The 18,121-nt window shown below is 43.8% G+C and overlaps 1 protein-coding gene across 10 annotated transcripts in view; it reads left to right on the forward strand.

Annotated features, from left to right (window-relative positions):
- Positions 1–4,993: 4,993 nt before the first annotated feature.
- Positions 4,994–18,121, forward strand: part of LOC113945843 (monocarboxylate transporter 2-like) — a 40,543-nt gene continuing 27,415 nt past the window's right edge. Inside the window, exons 1-4 of one of the 10 annotated variants that reach the window (XM_027640491.1) lie at positions 4,994–5,124; positions 8,745–8,819; positions 9,256–9,708; positions 9,925–10,182. In XM_027640491.1, the coding sequence (XP_027496292.1) occupies positions 9,966–10,182 (217 nt within the window). In that variant the 5' untranslated portion in view covers positions 4,994–5,124; positions 8,745–8,819; positions 9,256–9,708; positions 9,925–9,965. Of the gene's footprint in view, positions 5,125–8,744; positions 9,709–9,924; positions 10,183–18,121 lie in introns of all 10 variants that reach the window. The other 9 variants (XM_027640492.1, XM_027640494.1, XM_027640495.1 and 6 more) reach the window with 9 other exon arrangements.

An 18,121-nucleotide genomic window follows, 5' to 3' on the forward strand; every position in this document is an offset into this window, starting at 1 on the left:
TGGTGGTGGAGTTACCTCTGTGTGTGGCAACACTTGGAATGTGTTGAGCTCTGTCTTGGGGTGGATGACAAGTTAGTCCAGAACTTATGGGCTCAGATGACAGGGCAGACTAATAAGGGTGACATTGCTGTGGGTGTTTGCTCCAAGCCACATGAGCAGGAGGAGGAACTGGATGAAGCAACCTCAAAGTCACAGGCCCTGGTTCTGGTGGGGGACTACCTGGATATCAGCTGGAGAAGCTACACAGCAAAGCACAAACAGTCCAGGAGATCCCTGGAAAGTGTTGGTGACAACTTTCTGTCACAGGGAGTCGAGGATCCCTCAAGGAATGGTGTGCTGCTCAACCTCATGCTAACACACAGGGAAGGGCTTGTGGGAGATGTGGTTGGGGGCAGCCTTGGCTGCAGTGACCATGAGACTGTGGAGTTCAGTATCAGGAGAGGAGGAAGCAGGGCAGCAAGTAAGATGGTAACCATTTCGGGAGAGCCGACTTTAGCCTCTTCAGGGATCTTCGTGTAGCAATCCCATGGGAACAGGCCCTTCAGGGAAGAGTGGCCAAAGAGAGCTGGTTGATATTCAAGAATCACTTCCCCCAGGATCAAGAATGATGCATCCCAGTGAGCAAGAAACTGGGAAAAAGAGGCAAGAGATCTGTGTGGGTGAAAGAGGAACTCTGATATTACTCAAGCATGAGCAGGAAATACACAGGAGATGGAAGCAGGATCAGAACAAAAGAGGGACAGGAGTGATTCAACAAGGTTCTTCAATTATTTAATTTCCCTTTTCTTCTTGTGGCAAAGAAAAGATACATGAATTGTCCCCCGGTGTCCCAAATTCCCTTGGGGTCTTGTGAAATCCTCTCAGTGCTTGGCATGTGTTAAAATGCCAATGATGTAGCAGAGCACATGGGATCACTTTGCAAGGTCAAGTTAACTTGCTCAGGTATGAGGAGGGCAAACAGGGAGCTGGGGAACCACAGGTCTGCAAATGATTTTACCTTCTAGGGGTCAACATAGATTTTCCTTCTTCGGGCACTAAAGGAAATTCCAATGTAGTTTTTTGAAGAGAGAAGTAGGTGGGCACCTGAGAGATAGTGTCTGTTCGTGGGTTGATGGTGGAATTATTTGCTGGACATGTTTTTCCTTTCAGACATCCTTTTGGAAGCAAGGTATGTTATTTTGGAAGCATTTGCTGAAGGAAAGGAACACCCCCTCAGCCCCCCAAACAAAGAAGCATTACTTAAATGAACTAAGCCACTGGGTTCGTAGCCCAAAGCTGCGAACTAGTCTCATGTGTGCTGCATGCAGGGGAGTGTCTCACTTGGGAGCTTGGCACTTGTGTGCTGTCAATAGGTGGGGAAATAACCACCCAGCTGTTCCTTTCTCCTTATCTCTTTACAACAGGTTCTCCCCTCTGGGCCTCTCAAAGAGGGAAGAGTCAGACCAACAAAGCTGGAACCTCTCTCATTTCTTAATATCTTATTAAAGTCCCCTGTGCCTTACTCTTGGTTTTTGTGTTTCTGTGTTTACAGGAATAATGATGCAAATATCCACTGTGAGAGGCAGGCATTTACTAACTTTAACAAAGTTTATGTGATCAAGTTACGGTTTAATAAGTTGTTTCAGGAGCAGCAAAACCAGCTGATTTCTCAGGTATCTCTCCAAGTGGAGTTTCTGAATCATAACAAAGGTGTTTGTCAGCTTTCCCTTTCAGAAGGTGGTGGTGGGATCCCTTTCTTATTTAGCCAACTAATAGGACACAAATCCTGTACAGACTCTTTACATATTTGAAAGCTACACAAAATACATTCTAAGGCAGGCACTATCTCAGAAGTTGAGGTGTGTGTGGGGGCAGACAGTGGGAGTGATCGAGCACATGTACAAAACCCTGCATATTGTGTTTCCTCAGGGAAAAAAAATGCTAAAATCTCCACTTGGAGAGCATTTGTCTGGGTTTGACTGTTTTTGAAGGACCAGGTGGCTTTCTGGGCATCACAAGCTTTGAGTAAAGAAGGCATAGATCTGCCTGAAGAGGAACAAAAGGGAAATAAATAAGAGCATGATGTCCTACACTTTGTAGTACCTGGGTGATGGTGAGGCCTTCTCAGCATGGAAGGACCATTGCTCTGTGTGATTCTGCGGAAGTGGGGCCTGGTTTCTCCCACGCCTTCCCACTCTTTCTGGTTGTGGGCCAGGACATAACCTGGCCCCAAAGCCACACTGGGTTAACAGGGTAGGAGGCTGTGCCCAAATGACCTCAAGCTGCTGCCTTGTAACAGGTCAGCTCCACACTTTAAAGACGGTATGTGCTTATTTAGATCTTTTAAGTGTCACTGAGTGCAAGCGATGATAATGTACCTGTAAAACATCAACTAAAATTGTGCCAAATAAATCTACTTTAAGGAATGCTCTCTGTGTTCCCATACCTCCTTAGATCTGCACATGACCCCTGCTCTGCAGCTTTTACTACCCCAGAAAGCTGCCCAGTACAAATGTAAGAAGTGTAAATTTTATGCTCAGTTTGTGCCAAAATTTGGTTCTCTTGTTTTTTAATGATACATATCTAGTTTTTGATTATCCATAAACTCAGCTCTAAATTTCATTAATGATTTTGAAGTCAAGATGGTGTGTGATACATCAACTGCAGAAAAAGATTTGTAGATAAATTTTGAAACACTTTAAACCCTTCCAGTTTGATTCAGTTCATGTTCCTTCAGGAAGAGATTTCTTCATGTATTCTGAAAAGTTTGGGGCAGGAATATTTGGTGAATACCAAATTAATCTTCTCCCAATAAATGAAGTGCTTAAACTGTACTTGATCTGCAAATTTGCATTTTTTTTTTCTTAAGTAAAAGAGGTACCACATTTTATATCAAAACTAATATAAGAAGAAGTGTTAAGATGAAAGAGCCCTTGGCTTAGACATTCAAGCTTCAGTTTTTCATAGGCCAGTGAAATAGTAGAGGTGTCCAAGGTTTTCCAAAGTGATTTTAAAGAGAAATCTCAATGGTGTGAATGGCTATTGTGTCTGAAGTGCATTGGTCACTGCCCAGTAAGTACCAGCAGAAAACCTTTATAAATTAGGCAATTTCTATTAACATGGAGACGGAAATAGGGTCAACATAATCTAACAAAGGCATATTCATGTTTTGATTTGGTAAAGCACCAATCTGTAATGGCTCAGAGCCAAGGGAACTGTGAATTTTCTGCAAGCAAAAGAGAAAGTATATTTTTGAAAGTATAGAAGTTACTAGTGGGGTCTCTAGGAGTTTTACCTTTGGCAATGCCATAAAGTTTTTACAATAACATTATTCCTCAAGGTGTAGCATTGGAAGAAGTGACTCCTGTGAACTCCAGGTCTGGTGTGACTGCAGCATCCTCAACAGGCAGATCCTGGTGCCCTCCCATGGGATGGAGCACAGAGGATCCACATGCACCTCCAACAATCTGTAATGAATTCCCATAGCACTTATAACTGCCTTTAAAGATTTTTTTCCTTTTGGAAGGCAGAAAAAGCACCAGATGTACTTGTTACATTTCTGGTCGTAAAACATTTTCAGAAAGAACGACTGGTAGAAACCACGACCAGTGAGGCAGGAAGAGCTGGACCATGAGATCAATCAGCCCAAGGTATGTGCAATTGGAACTCTCTCCTAACAGTGAATTAATGGTGGGTGCCTGGGGAGACAAGGATGGAGCTACCTGTCAATACTCCCCAGGCTCCAGCAATTTGCCATCTGCAGTGCCAGAGGTGGCATCTCTGTCTTTAATAGCACTCAATGGACTTCTCCCCAGAATTTATCTTGCTGTCTTTTGACCAGTGGAAATTTTTTATTGTGCTGTTACAACTGGCTGGTAGAAAATTCTTTAAAGTGAGAGGTGTGTGTGTGTGTGTGTATTGTGTGTCCTGTGTTCGTGAGAAGAACATCTGAGCTGGCTGTGGGAGCACCATTGGCAGCCTCTTTTTTTAATGCAAACTGGGAGCCAGCACTCATTGTGTCCTTGCAAGGAAGATATTTCTTTTTGGGCAATATGAAATAGTGAAGATGACTCCGTGGGGCCACAAGGCAGGAAATATTCGCTACAGTAGATGCTGACTCACAAAGTTAGTTCAGATGGATAATTTTTCTCTCTCTCTCTGTTCACCTTTCTACAGAGTTTTCTACTCAGACTGGATGAAAACATTGCCCTGGACCACCTACAGCCAGTTTTTTCCTGTTTTTCCTGTGCTTAAATAGTGTGTTGCTGCGTCTGGATTATAAACATGGCAGGGGAATGTTTTAAATCCCTCAAATGGGGATTTGCAATGTAAGTCTTGTGGAAGCATTCCTACAGAAACTGGGTTACATTAATCTTTCCAAAGAACAAACTGGTGGTGTGGATGTTGCTCAATCACTATCCAAGTCAACTGCTTGGTTACTGGCAAAAAATCAGGAATATTCTGTACCCTATTCTGTCCACTCCAGAGCGACGTTACCCCTTGATAGGTGTTGCTGTGGCTTGTGAATCCCTGCATTTGTTTTTGGGTGGTCTGAATCAATCTGATGTAGGATTTTAGGTGACCCAGAAGTCACAGAAGAGAACTTCAGGCAGAGGGCTAAAATTGCCATGGCAGGCTGGGCAAAGTCAGGGGATCTCCATGTGCAAGTTCCCCCGGAAGAGAGTGAGATCAGAGTCTGTAAAAACACATTGTAAAGAGAGAATAAGTTAATATATACAAGAAAAAGTGAAATCTGACAAATAATTTATTAACCTCCACAGAGACCAGAGAGACCAATGTTCTAAGCACTGCAAATGGAAATGGATTTGTTGCTCCTGGGTGAAGTGCAATCCCGTTCACGAAAAGTTAGTTAATGTGGGATACAGTAGCCTTTGGATGTAACATGAGGGGCTGGGTGACAGACGGTGTTCCAAGTTACTGGAAGGTTTTACATCCAAGAGTAGAGCCTCTGATCTCAACCTTTGATCTCAGCTGCATTTGGAGTGAGGGACAAGGTCAGCAGATGGCTTTAAAAGCTGAGCAGGTCGCTGCTGAGGGAGCCAGCAACCGGCATTCCCAAGGGAAGGGAGCCCGAGCGGTGCCCGCCTCTGCCGAAGAGGGAGCAGTCCCACTGGACAGTGGTTAGTGAGTGTGTGTCTGGTGTGTGGTGGCTTCCTTGGGTTGAGGGGAACTTGGCATCAGGGACTCCCTGGATCGACAGGTGAAGCTGCATTAGACTTGGGTTTGATTTGTCCTGGTGCTCTCTCACTTAACAAAAAACCAGCCCCGACCAGATAAAACAATTGTTGTAGAAAATAATTGTATAGTCCAAGAATAGTCCCCAGCTGATCTGGCTTACAGAATGCAGATTGTGATTGCAAATGTTGGTTCCAAAAGACCAGCTGGATTGAAACATAGAGACCTTGATTGTACAAGAGACCTGGAATTCCTTTATTTTGAAGTTGTCGCTAGTAGCCTCAGACAGTTTCCTGAAAAGGAGAGAAGAATAGAGGAGAGAGAAGATCCAGATGTGAATAACTAAGTCTAAATAAAGTGATGGGAATAAAGCAGGAAACCTATGGTAAGTGGAGAAATGGGAAGTCCAGACTTCTATAACTTCACAAAAACGAAATAGGAGTAAAATGAGAGTGTCAACAAGTAAATTTGTGCCAGACAATGGCTATACAAAGACAACTCTCACTTTAAAATTACAAAGCAGGGGCTAAGAGGGTGGTAACGAGGGGGTAGCACCCCATGAGAGAATGGTCCTGTGCCCTCCTTAGTGCCAATGTCCCCATAAACCATGAGAAATGAGGGAGACTGGGACTGTATCACTGCCTACTCATTGCTTAGGTTATTAAACTCTGTTAAAACAATCCCAAAGTTTGATTTCCCCAAGTCAGCCTCTGTAAGCCTTATTTTACAGTTGGGGAAGCAAGTCAACTGATGTGATTTTTATATTTTATTGTACCCTACATTTTCATTTAACTTCAGTTCGTCTCTTTGGTTTTCTGTGTTGTGTAAGAGCTTGCCTTGATATAGAAAACCTGGACAATGGGCTGACACCTTAATCTAATTTTATGATGATGTCTTCTGAATATATATCTCATTGTACATAAAAGCAAATTAAATGAATTAACATATTTGTCATGCAAGACTTTTAAAGGTGATGTACAATTAGTCATAATTTTACAGGCAGAATGAACTGGTAGTAATAAAAATATAACCTTTCTTTTTAGTACCAGAAAAGATATTTAAAGTTCAGGGTCAATCTTTTTTAAAAGGCTGCCAAAAAAGATTTGAATTTGAGGGGCCTGAGAATTTTGTGCATCCTAAATTTTGGTAGGTTGTGAATACCAAACACAAAGTTAAACAAGAAAACATATCCTCACTATACCCACCCCTCAATCAGTTTTATGTTGCCTAATTTCAGAACCACAAGTATATGTCAATATTTTTGGGAGCTTGGTATTCTCTGCAATATTTGGATGCTCTAAATTGAGTAGAATAACCATAAACAAAAGAAACAGTGCAATGGAATGCAACTTGATGGGTAATAAAGTCTCTTAAACATCAACAGACATTCATTCCAACATTACCACTATTACTTTTTAACTTGGGTTTTCTTTTAAAATTCCACCCTACAGTAAGGAAGTATAGTTAATGTAATTTTAAAAGACAATTATTTCTTTTAATGGAAAAGCTTAGGTGATGGGGGATAGTAAGACTCTACATCAGAATAACTTGTTTGTATATTGTGGATGCCTGTAGAAGAAAAAGAATGTTTCATGAATCTCTATCAGATCATTTTATTACCTAATATCAGGGCAGGAGAAAGTTTACAAGTCTTCCTTGATCCTGAAACTATAACATAGAATCCCTCATAGTGTAAAGGGGCATTTTCATTATTACGCATTATTTTGTTGTTGTGAAAGGCTTCTTAGCTGGTCATCTCTCGATATAGTGATGAAATCTCAGGACAGCCAACAACCTGCCACCCTGGATGTTATCTGGGTAGAAATTAGAGTTTTTAAATACTGGATTTATTGAATATCAGCATTTTGGACTAATGACTCGTCCAGCTGCAGCTGGGTTTTGCTCATCTGCTTTGGGCAGAGATCTAGGGCTGTGTGAGTTTTCCTCTAAAAGCTGAGTGGTTCTTACGTGTGCATTTGCCAGGCTGCCCTTGGAGCAACTAAGAGTGCAGCAGCTCTTGGCCCGTTTAGAGAGCTTCTGAGTGAGGGTGCAGACTGACATGGGTTTCTCTACCTGCCCTTTTCCATGCACCCCACACAGGTGTGTTAGCTGGAGCACAGCTCCTGTTCCAGGCACATAGGCATGTGGCCCCCTCAAAATGTGAGCAGTAGTCACACCTGCTTGGGCTTGTCTGTGCAGAGGGACCTGTGATAACACCAGACACGCAATAGAATAAACTGAACTTAATTTAAAGGCTGATGAGGCAAAAGAATTTCTTCGACCCCACCTTCCTCTTTTCTTCAAGTGAAGATCCTGGGCTGTACAGATCTAAGATGTAAGGAAAGATCCTTTCCCTGCTTCCCTGCCCATCGCAGAGGGTTAGAGCTGGATGATCCTTAAGGTGCCTTCCAACCCAAGCCGTTCTGGGATTCTGTGTAAATGGCAGTGAATCCTCATGTGGGTGTCAGTGCAGTGTAATCCCTGGGTGCTGTTAGACTGGATCTGACCATGAGTCCTTGCCCACAATGACTGGTAGTGGCTGACAAGGGATAGGGGTGAGAATGAGACTAACATGTGGTGATGCTTCTCCAGTGTAACCTCTCACCCCCTGAGGGCCTCCAGAATCAGCAGCTCTGCCTTCGGAGCACTGAGCACAGGCTTACATAAATTTCCTTAAATTAAATATAAATGGAGCTGAAGGGTTTTGGTCTTTAGCAAAAAAGGTAGTGAAGAAAGGCTACAGCAGGAAAAAAATCAATTATGTTTCAAGGGCAGGATTGAAAATTTTCAGTGGAAGTCAGATGACGACTCTTTTGCAAAGGGATTCCTAAACTCATCCCGGATGTATCTGAAAATCTTGTTGAAAAGCAACATGGTGCTCTTCTTGATTGGTTCTGTTGTCCCTTCCACCACCTGTAGCTGCCACTAAAATGATGTGCAATATGGACAAGAATTCCCTGTTCCCATGGTTCTTGTTAAGGAGAGAGGCAGAGCAGTTCTTTGCCCAGGTGAAGGGAAGGCTGGAATTGCTCACAGATAAAGCAATATGGGATAACACTAGGGAATGAGGAAAACCTCTGAGCTGTATAACACCACCAGCACAGAGTAATTATAAAATAAAAGTGGATAAAATTGATTCAGATGGGATGTTACCAGCAAAAAGAAGTGGGAGGCTCTGGGTCTATATCTTCATGAGAGGAACAGGGAATAAATGCTTATAACGGTTTGAGAGTTTACGACCCAGATCTCACTGTACTTATACAGTGTTCTTGGACAGTTTTCAGCTCCTTGTCTTAACATTGTGTGTTCAATTCCCAGCCCAGGAGTGCCCAAGGATGCTGGAGAGGGTGGAAAGGAGGTAACATGTTTACTGTGTGTGCAACAGATGTCCAGACATGGGGGAGCTTGAAGCCTGCGGTGTAAGGGCCCCACACTGGTGTTACCACTAAACAACTGCAAAAGTAGATGAAAACATTAATTCAGGAGTTTATCTGCAGACACATCACCAGCTTAAAATAACCATTTTTTTTTCCCCCTGTATAGTTCAAGTAGTTTCCTCCTACTTACAGGTTGAATCTGAATGACATCTCTCAAAAGGCAATGGACTCTCAAATAGATGCAAATTACACTGTGCTTTTCCTAAGGTGTTTTTTCTTTTTTTTTTTCCCCCTCCAAGATAACCAAAGTTTCCTCTCTCCCTAGCTAGCTGACTGCTGCTATTAAAGTTGAGCAAAATGTTCCCAGCTGATATCTGTGCCTGTTCCTTCCCATTAGCTCTGATAATGCCCTTTCCTACCAGCTTCTCTTATTTCTGAGTTTCAGTATATAAAGGCACTAATCAACCTTTTATCCAACTTACCTGCCACCTTTTGCTGAGGGACCTACTCCTCTCCTCTCTGGTTTAAGACCTTGACCTTGATAGAAGGCTTGTGGATTAACTCCTGAGAGACATGTAGGTTTTTCTTCTTTCCTTTTTACCCTCATTTTACATTAATGGCCAAAAAAAACGTGAAGAATGCAAATGAGTGAATGCCCTCTTTGATCTGTGTTGGTCCTGAGCATAATCTGCTAACCTGGCAGGCACCAGGCATGAGTGGAATTGCTGCCCCTAAGTAGGAAGAAACTTCAACCCCTTTGCAAGCAGCTGCTCAGTTTGGTTGTTGGTTTGGGGGAAACAAAAAGCCAGGAGAGCCTTGTGACCCTGCAGAACAGGGGGTGCTGGACACACTGGGGCCATTCACCTGCTGCTCATGTCATAAGAACTATTCTTTTAAGCAGGGATAACCTGAAACCACAAGGATTTCCACCTCCATTTGAAAGATACACAGTGAAGCATTTACCCTAAAAACAGTACAGCTGGAGCATCTGGTTCTCTCCAGAGGGACTGTGACAGGAGTTACCTCCAGAAGCCATTCCCAAGGTGGGACACTGAGCCACCAGCTGGATGGAGGAGAGAACAGAAAGTGGAGGCATTGACTGAAGTCTTGACTGAGGTCCATCCCTGAGCCTGGAGGCCATGGGAGTATTTTGAGGGTATGTATTTAAAATTCAGGTGGAGGGGCTGGACAGGGTCATTGGAGAGGGAAGAGTGATCTTGGTTGTGTTAGAATTGGGCAGCAGAACCATTAATAGGCAGCAAAAAGTTCAAAGCTTGGAGAATGGGGGATCCTCTGTAGCTCTAAATTATTTAATTATGCTGATTACATGATATGTATATTCTGTATAACACATGTATCCTCTGCTCTGCAGGACAGCAGGAAGTGGGTTTTGTTCTGAAATCTGCTCTGACCATGTCTCCTCCAGTCCTTTTGGACCTGGGCTATGTCCCCCCTGATGGTGGATGGGGCTGGGCAGTGGTGTTTGGAGCCTCCATCTCCATTGGGTTTGCGTTTACCTTTCCTAAAGCTTTCACAATCTACTTCAGAGAGCTCCAGGCTGCTTTCAGCATCTCCTACAGCCAGATTGCCTGGACAACATCCATCATGTGTGCTACCACCTATGGAGGAGGTAAGTGAAGCAAGACTGTATTTTCCTTTGGGAAGGAGGAGGTCTGATCTCTAGGCCAAAAGGGGAGAATATATTTCTCTCTAAAAGTTCTTCCTAACTTCAAGTTTGGCCTTCTGTTTTCTGATGATGTGTATTGGCAAAACTGAGAAAGCCAGTAGTGCTGAGTATTTTATTGACAATATATATGATGTCATCAATTATTATTTCATCAGAAATCTTGCTATATGTGGGTGGAGGCTTGGACTGTCTGAGTACTGTCTTTTGTTCCCTTCCTATTCTTGTCTTTCTATTGGAAACAAAAATATGTTACTTGCACTCATGATTGTAGAGAAGTTGCTGGAAATTTGAAATCTAAGCTTTGCTGATGAACAAACATGGGATGTGTGCGTGTATATATTGATATAGTATTTAAATATGTTTTTCCCTAGTTCTGCTGCTAAAATTTTGCTGCAAATAATTAAGGGATGATGTTTTAGACTTTTCTGTTCAGAATCTTTCTGAAGGAATAACTATGTCCACTGGTTACTTCAAGTAAAAATGTTCTCTGTGTTTTTTCTTGTACCTCGGCTGCAAAAGTTGCTGTTGTGGGAAAGGTATCTCTTGTCCTCATAACGAAATCATCAAGTGGATATTCTCAGAGGGATGTTTCCCTCAGACACTGGTGCCAGGTGTCAGTCTGTCACTTTGATCTGAGTAGCTGGTGTGTGTCTTGCTATCAATGGTTAGTAGAGGACCATCTTGCTTTTAGGTTACTAATGCCTGTGAGGCTCAGCTGCTGATGGTTATTTCTAGGCTGTGAGGAGATTTCTGGTGGTTCTTAGCTTGTTTAGCAAGGGTGAAAGGTAAATGGATTAACACTTAAGAACACAAGAATAGCCACAGGACTCACATCTACCCAAACATGTATTCTTCCTCAAACAAGGTCACTGACACACTTTTGGAAAGGCTACTACAAAAGAAGTTGTAGGATCCTCCTGGTACTGTGCTGCCTACAGGATAGGGTGGTTTGGAGGCTTCTTGGGTCACACATTGCAGACATTGGGTACACCCTGTGTACGGAGGTGTCGCACACTCATGTACTTTAGGAACCGGTTTTACATGGCAATAAAAAAAGGAGCTGTCTTGTCATCTGATATGGGATGGATTAAGGTGAAAGGCGATGTATGTGACCTGAGAGGTGTGAGGGATGAGCTGCTTCCCTGCTTGCAGAAAGAACCTTTCCAAGTCTGGCTGGAGTTGATGAGCTGGGCAGTGAAGCGGCTTCATTGATCTCTTTGGGCTATGGTCTGTTGCTGCAGATGGACAGAAGGGTTCACTTCCAAGGGGATTAAATCAGCAGCTCTACTGAACACTGATTCCCCCTTGAAACAATGGATGTGCATCCTCTGGCTGCTGTTTGGCTCTGGTAGTTTCATGTCAGGAGCTGAGAAGGGCTGACAGAGTCAGAGTGAGAGACTGAAGAGAGACTTACTTAGAGGGCTCATTTCCTTAGGGTTGCTGTTCAGGGCAGTCTGAAAGTTGGATGTCTGAAGCTGAGTACCAGACTTTGGACATGCCTCAGAGTGGTTGAGATTTCTGGCTTTTCATTCTCCACATTCCCTGAGCTGGTGCCCTTACACCAAACAAAGATACAGAGGAGAGTACAGCAAGGGAACTGCTGCCGGTGGTTTTGATGGGAGAAGAAGCCATTACAGTATAAAACTTACGGGTTTCAGCACTGATCTTCCCATCCTTAAATACAGACTTTTATGAAATCTTACTGCTGCAGAGCTGTCATTATAATCTACAGCTGTGTGTGCAAGTGCCTGACTTTCCCAGATGGCACATGTAACAACAGGAGGGTGTCAGCACAAGCAGAGAATTGTGAGATGTTATGAAGTAAGGTGACGTTTCCTTTTCAGCACCGCATTTAGCTTCACACAGACTTTGGTAGGGGGGACCTGTCCCTTTCAGAAATACCTGTGTTCATTGCTGCCAAGAGCATCTTTTCTCTCTGGGGTGTCTGCCTGTGCTGTGGTAGCTGTTGCTCTTCACCTCCCTCAGTTTTTAAATCACTGCAGCAACCGGGTTTTAAAAAAACCAAACAACCTACAAAAGAAACAGAACTTGGAAAAGCATAAGCCCTTGGAAGAATCCCTGTGTAATGATTATTGACTCTTCTAGAATTAAGGAATATCAATTATGTCCTCTGTTCTTGAGGATGATTCATAATTCTAAACATTTCCCTGCCATGTTCCCATCTTTCACTTGTTGCTTCCAGTAAATGGTGTTGACATCTCCATAGATCTGAAAGCAGCAGCATGTAAGTAGTAATAGAAGAGGGAATGGCAATAATAACAGATTTAGGAGTTTCATCTCAGGGAATAAATATCTTTGAGTGAATAAGTAATTGAATACTCAGTTTGATCTTCCTTTCAGCTACAGCAGCATAAGTCTACAGCAATTGTGTAGCATCCAGTGAAGCTGCATGCTGTGTTTGAGAGGGGAGGAAAGCACCAGCAAAGCCTACCCAGAATGACTGAGGGAATGCAGGGGATCCCTTCAAACCCCAACTTTCATTTTACAATATTCAGAGATGCTACAGTAGACTGTCTACAAAGTAGCTGTTTGGGACAGCATGTGCTTCTTTGCACTGGAGTAATTAGGAAAAAAAAAGCTTCACCAAACATTGAATATTATTTCTGGGTAAAGCTTGGGCTGCACTGAAGTCAGCAGGCACCTTGCCATCACCTTTTAGTGGAGCCAGGGTTTCACGTTTCAGCTGCACAATTTGATCTGCTGAACTACAGCACTAGAAGCCTGGCAAATTTCAGCCCCAAGCATGGCATTTGGGAAAAGGGGATTTCCCAAAGATCTGCAGGAATGTGAAGTGATGGACTGCCCTGTAAACAAGAAAATAGGTGCATCTCTGAAGCCTGTCTTATGAGGAGTCTTTTGTGTGGTACTTTGGGGGCTCCTAGGAAGGCCAGTCTGTAAACCCAGGATTACAGCAAGCTTTGAGCAAATGCTACACTTCGACCAAGAAGTCTCCTCTTTTTATCTTGTGGGGTAACATGGATGCACAATGTCAAAAGTTCAACAAGTTCCTAAAGAACTATCTCTGTAAGACCTTGAAAGTTAATAATACTAAAGCATCATGCTTGATCTGCTGGACAATGGTCAGCCAGGAGGGCAAAGCAACACAGAAAATTCAGGCTCAGGAGCCTGACTGAGTTAACCTACAGCAATATTGAGCATTGCATCACCCTGTGTTAAGGGCACAGTGATGTTACACACAGCTCTCTGCACCACGTGATGCAGGCACTCAATTCTTCCCGGGTTTGGTCTGCCTCTTATTTCCACATCCCAGCATTTAACTGAATTTGAAGGCTAATGAGCTTTCCAGGTTTCTTCCACCCCATCAAGAGGATCTGGTTGTGTGCAGAGCAGCTGCAGGCTTGATCCTGTCATCCTGCTCCCCACCCGCTCTCTCAGTGCCCAGGAGCCTCGCTGGTGACGAGAACTGCGTGGTGAGGAGCCAGCTGAGATTGCCTTCTGCTCGGTGCATCCTTGGCCTTGAAGCCCATCAAAAGTGTCCTAGATATATGCAGCAAACAGCAGTACCTGCTCCCAGAATGCTGCAGTCCTACAGGAAGACTTCCTGGGGAAACTCATGTCAAACGCAGAAGTCCTTGTGGAGTTACAGTCACCTGTCATGATTTTATTTGATGGGGGAAAAAAAAATCAAAATAAAGATTCAGCTACCTCTCTGTGACATTTTTCTGTAGCTTTAGTTGACTACCCATCCAATACCTTAAAACTTGGGTGAAGTGGGGTTAATTTTTTGGGAAAATACCTACATTATATTATGACTCTTTGTTTGATCTGCAAACAGCAGTGTCCCAGAGACTACTTGCAAACTGGTGTGACATCCCTCTGTCCCCCAGCCACTGACCTTTGTTTCAGGTACAACCAACATGGTGCAGCTCCAGGTTTTTGCTACTCTGGAGTGGGAATCACTCTTCATGGTGGCCCTGCATCCTCTCTCCTCTCAAACATGGTGAGGGTTTAATGAGATCTAAAGCTCTCCACCTTGGTGAAGCATTATTCAGGCAGCCCTGAGGCAGCTGATCCTCTTCCTGCCCTGTTGAGAACTATTTGAGAGTTTGCTTGGAGATGGGCTGGAGGCAGCACTGGTCCTCTGGACCCAGATGTGGCAGAGCTGCTGAGGGCCATGCCTTGGAGATGGTGCTTGTGGAGGGGATGGATGTGTCACAATTCACTGGATTAGTTTTGACAGTCTGAGCTGCAGATTTTTGCTAATCTGCTTCCTTTTTACTAAAGCGAGTGAAGAAACTCCCACAAGAACATCTCCATCAGGAGTCACAGGCAGGCAAAGTAGGTAAGATAGGCTGGAATAAGGTGGGATATCGTGCTGGTTTTAGTTGAACAACACTAAAGTGCCTTTATTCACCATTTGTTTACCTTGAGCAAAAGGGTGTGAACTCATTATCCTGTGGTGAAACCTCAGAGCGAGGACAACAAGGCTGGAGTCTGCAAGTGGAGAGCCACAGGGTGGGAAGGCAGAGGTTTCTCTCTGCAAATGGTGTCACCAGAGAAGGGTCCCCTTTACTCTCAGTACAAATGACAGAGTGACTCTCTCTGCTCTGGCTAATGTGTAATTACTCCTTCAACACAACCTTCTGCCCCAGCTGTTTGTTTGCCAGACCTTGTGTGCACAATCTGAAATGGCACCAGGCTCTGCATTCAGCAGTGTTTGGAAAAAAACACAGTATTTGTCCTAATTTTCAGCCATTTAGGACTTGGCATAGTCAGACTTCTGCCATAAAAGTTAATAGCTAAATTCTGGATGCATCTTTAAGTATGCAAAAACCATGTTGTTTTTCCCTTTCTATGCAGTCATTTTCCAAATATAACACAGGAAGATCCTTCCGGGATTAAAATGTAAATGAGACAAAGATGCAATAGCAAAGGAATAATTTGTTTTAATTCCCCAGTGAAAACATTCCAGTTATTAGATTTAGATTAATTGTCACCATCTTTTTACCAGCAAAAATGCTTTGGTTTGGGCTGCTGATTAAACTCCTACAACAAGGGAAAAACAGAAAAAGTGATGTTGCTGCTTGGTTTATTCTGTTGTCTCCAGGAAACCAGCTCATCCAGCAGTGATGCTTCATGCACCTGGCTGGTTTGATGGCACAGACACAGGGCTGGGGCTGTCTAAGAGGTTTGCTGGCTCTGGAGAGACTTATTTCATGTCATATGAATGAATCCCTTTGCCTGTCTGGTCTCTGTGCTATTAATACTGGGGTTTAGCAAAAAGCAAGTTTGACATTTCATAACTTTCTATTTTGACCTCTCCTTGACCCTCTTGTAAAACATTACTCAGTGAAAAGCAAAGCCATGAGGCTCTGCTAGTGTCCTGGGTGGTTTCAAGCAGTGCCAGCACCAACATTGCCTGGCTCCATGCACTGCCACCCCATCACCAGGTGCAGGGTGTGAGGGGCTGGTGGCTCTGCCTGCAGCAGAACATCTCACAGAGCAGCAAAGAGGCTGCATGGAAATTAAAGGTCCCCTTCAAATAGCCATGGAGATGTCAAGGGATGTGGATTGGCCATGCTTGACCCACGTGGAGCATGTGTGGGTGCTGCATTGGTGGGGTGCTGCCTGCATCCCTCCTGCTGCTCCGTTCCCCTGGGAGCCACCAGCCAGAGTTAGGTGCCCTTTAATTAAAACCTCAAGCATGAAATTATTAGTGGTAAACCCCTGAATGCTGGAGGTCTTGTGGAGGAGAACAAGACCTCCAGCATTCAGGGTTTACCGCCAAGATAAATAATAAATACTGAGGAATGTGTTTCATCAGCCTGGTCACGCTCAGGGTGAGGAGAACGTGGGGTATGAGGGTAATTCTGCACTCACCAGGGGAGGGAACTGCTGCTCTTGTCCCCTAGCTGGCATTTCTTGATGGTATCTGTTCCAGAGCCAGTAATTTTGCTGAATTGAAATCTGTTCTTGTATTAGTCTGGACTGATCCTTTGAAAAAAACTAAGAATACTATCAGGAACATAAATGTGTAGGTCTGTTCTTGGAGGACTGGGATATCTGCCTCCTAAGACATTGCACTGAGGAAACTGGTGGTATCATATTCCAGCTGTGAGGTCCAGCCCTTTGGCTTTGGGGGCAATGCTGCCTGTAATCTCATTCATTAATTCAGGAGCTCCATTTTAACCATGCTTGTGGATTGCATTCTACTGCTGCTGCATTTTATGAGCAAATGGAACATGACAACAGAGTTCTTTTGAGAAATGGGGTATGCCATGGAAGTGCAGAGCTACCTCTTTCAGTGTTCACTTACCAGATGCTGTTTTCACGCAGCAGAACTAGGTAAAGATTTTTTTAAATGTGAAAGCAGTTTCTAAAGCTTTTAATTGACTTTCAAAGACTAAATGAAGGAAAAACACTGTTGGAGTTATAGAGTTAGAGCTCCTGCCTTTGTCTGCCATTAAATGTTTCGCATTAAAGGCTTTGAATAAAATTATTTCCAAATACCAAAATGGTCCACTGAGAATAAATAGGAATGATTTCCATTCTCAAGGAAGCCCAGGGTTTCTCCACTCCCCCCCCCTTTTTTTTTATTTTTTTTCAATAAAAGAAAAACACTCCAGTTATCATCACTAGTCACTTTTTTGGAGGCAACTTATATGCTTCACTATGAGGTTGGTGAGGCACTGGCACAGGTTACCCAGAGAAGCTGTGGGTGCCTAATCCCTGGAAGTGTTCAAGAAGAACAAGTTGGATGGGGCTTTGAGTAAACTGGTCTAGCAGAAGGTGTCCCTGCCTGTGGCAGGGGGTTGATCCCTTCCAACCCAAACCATCCTAAGATTCTGTGATTTTAAGTATTGTTCATGAAACTTTGGGCTGTAAGTAACTAAGGATGTTAGTTCATTTGATTTAAAAATCATGACATGGGAACTGCCACAGAAAGCTTTGCAAAGATAGGAAAATGAACCCTTTTGGGGAGAGAGGAAGAGTTTCAGATTCTGCCTTGCTCCTGGCCCCTTTTCCCGGTTTGCCCCTCTTCTTTCAACAGCTCTGGAGTGGAGCACTGGGAATACAGTAGCAGTCACTTATTTACATGAAGCACTGTGATAGGGAAATGAGTCATTTGAAAAGGTACTTTACAATTTTAATCAATTTTGTTGCCGCTTGCCAGCAAATTAAAAAACCTGCCCTCCAGGAAGTGACTGCTGTCAGTGGATGAGGGAGCAGAGCCCGGCCCTTGGGGACAGTGTGTGCTCCCGAAATGGAGGGGGGAGCACTGGCACAGGCAGCTACTGTGAGATGAGCCCAAGTCCCCCTAAATTGCTAGGAAATCTTTTTTGACCTAGTGAGCCCAGGATTTCTACTGTCAGTCCCCTACCCTTTGCCCTCAGGCTGTTGTGCTTCGCTTGTGAGCTTCTCTTCAGAGCAGACACGTGAGTGCAAAAGGTAATTGCATTTAGACATCTTTAGAAATCATTTGTTTGCCCTCAGTATCTCCTGCTGCAAATGATTTCCTGCTCCAGTTTTGAGTTTGCCACCAGTTTGTGTGAATATTTACCCAAGGCTGTCCTGTGGGGGACATTCTTGAGCATGACATCTAATCTAATTTTTCTGCAAAAGGAAATTCTCAACTTCCAGCTGGGAGTTGGAGCTTCCATGGCTGGAGCTGTACCTGTTTCTTCATCCCTCTGCTCCTGGGGGTTTCCTTCTGCCCTCCCATCTTCCATGCTGCTGCTAAAGATGTGCCAAGTTCAATCTCAGGTGGGCCTTGGAGGGGGAAGCCCGTTGCCCCTGTGACATCCCCATGTGGGTGGTGTTCAGCTCAAAAAGAAGAGGAGAAAAGAAAAATGTGAACAGCACCAGTGTCTGAAGGTAGATTTTAAAACCAGCTGATTTC

Source organism: Corapipo altera, unplaced genomic scaffold (genome assembly GCF_003945725.1).
Source record: "Corapipo altera isolate COAL_440 unplaced genomic scaffold, ASM394572v1 55, whole genome shotgun sequence".
In the NCBI taxonomy this organism is placed as follows: Eukaryota; Metazoa; Chordata; class Aves; order Passeriformes; family Pipridae; genus Corapipo; species Corapipo altera.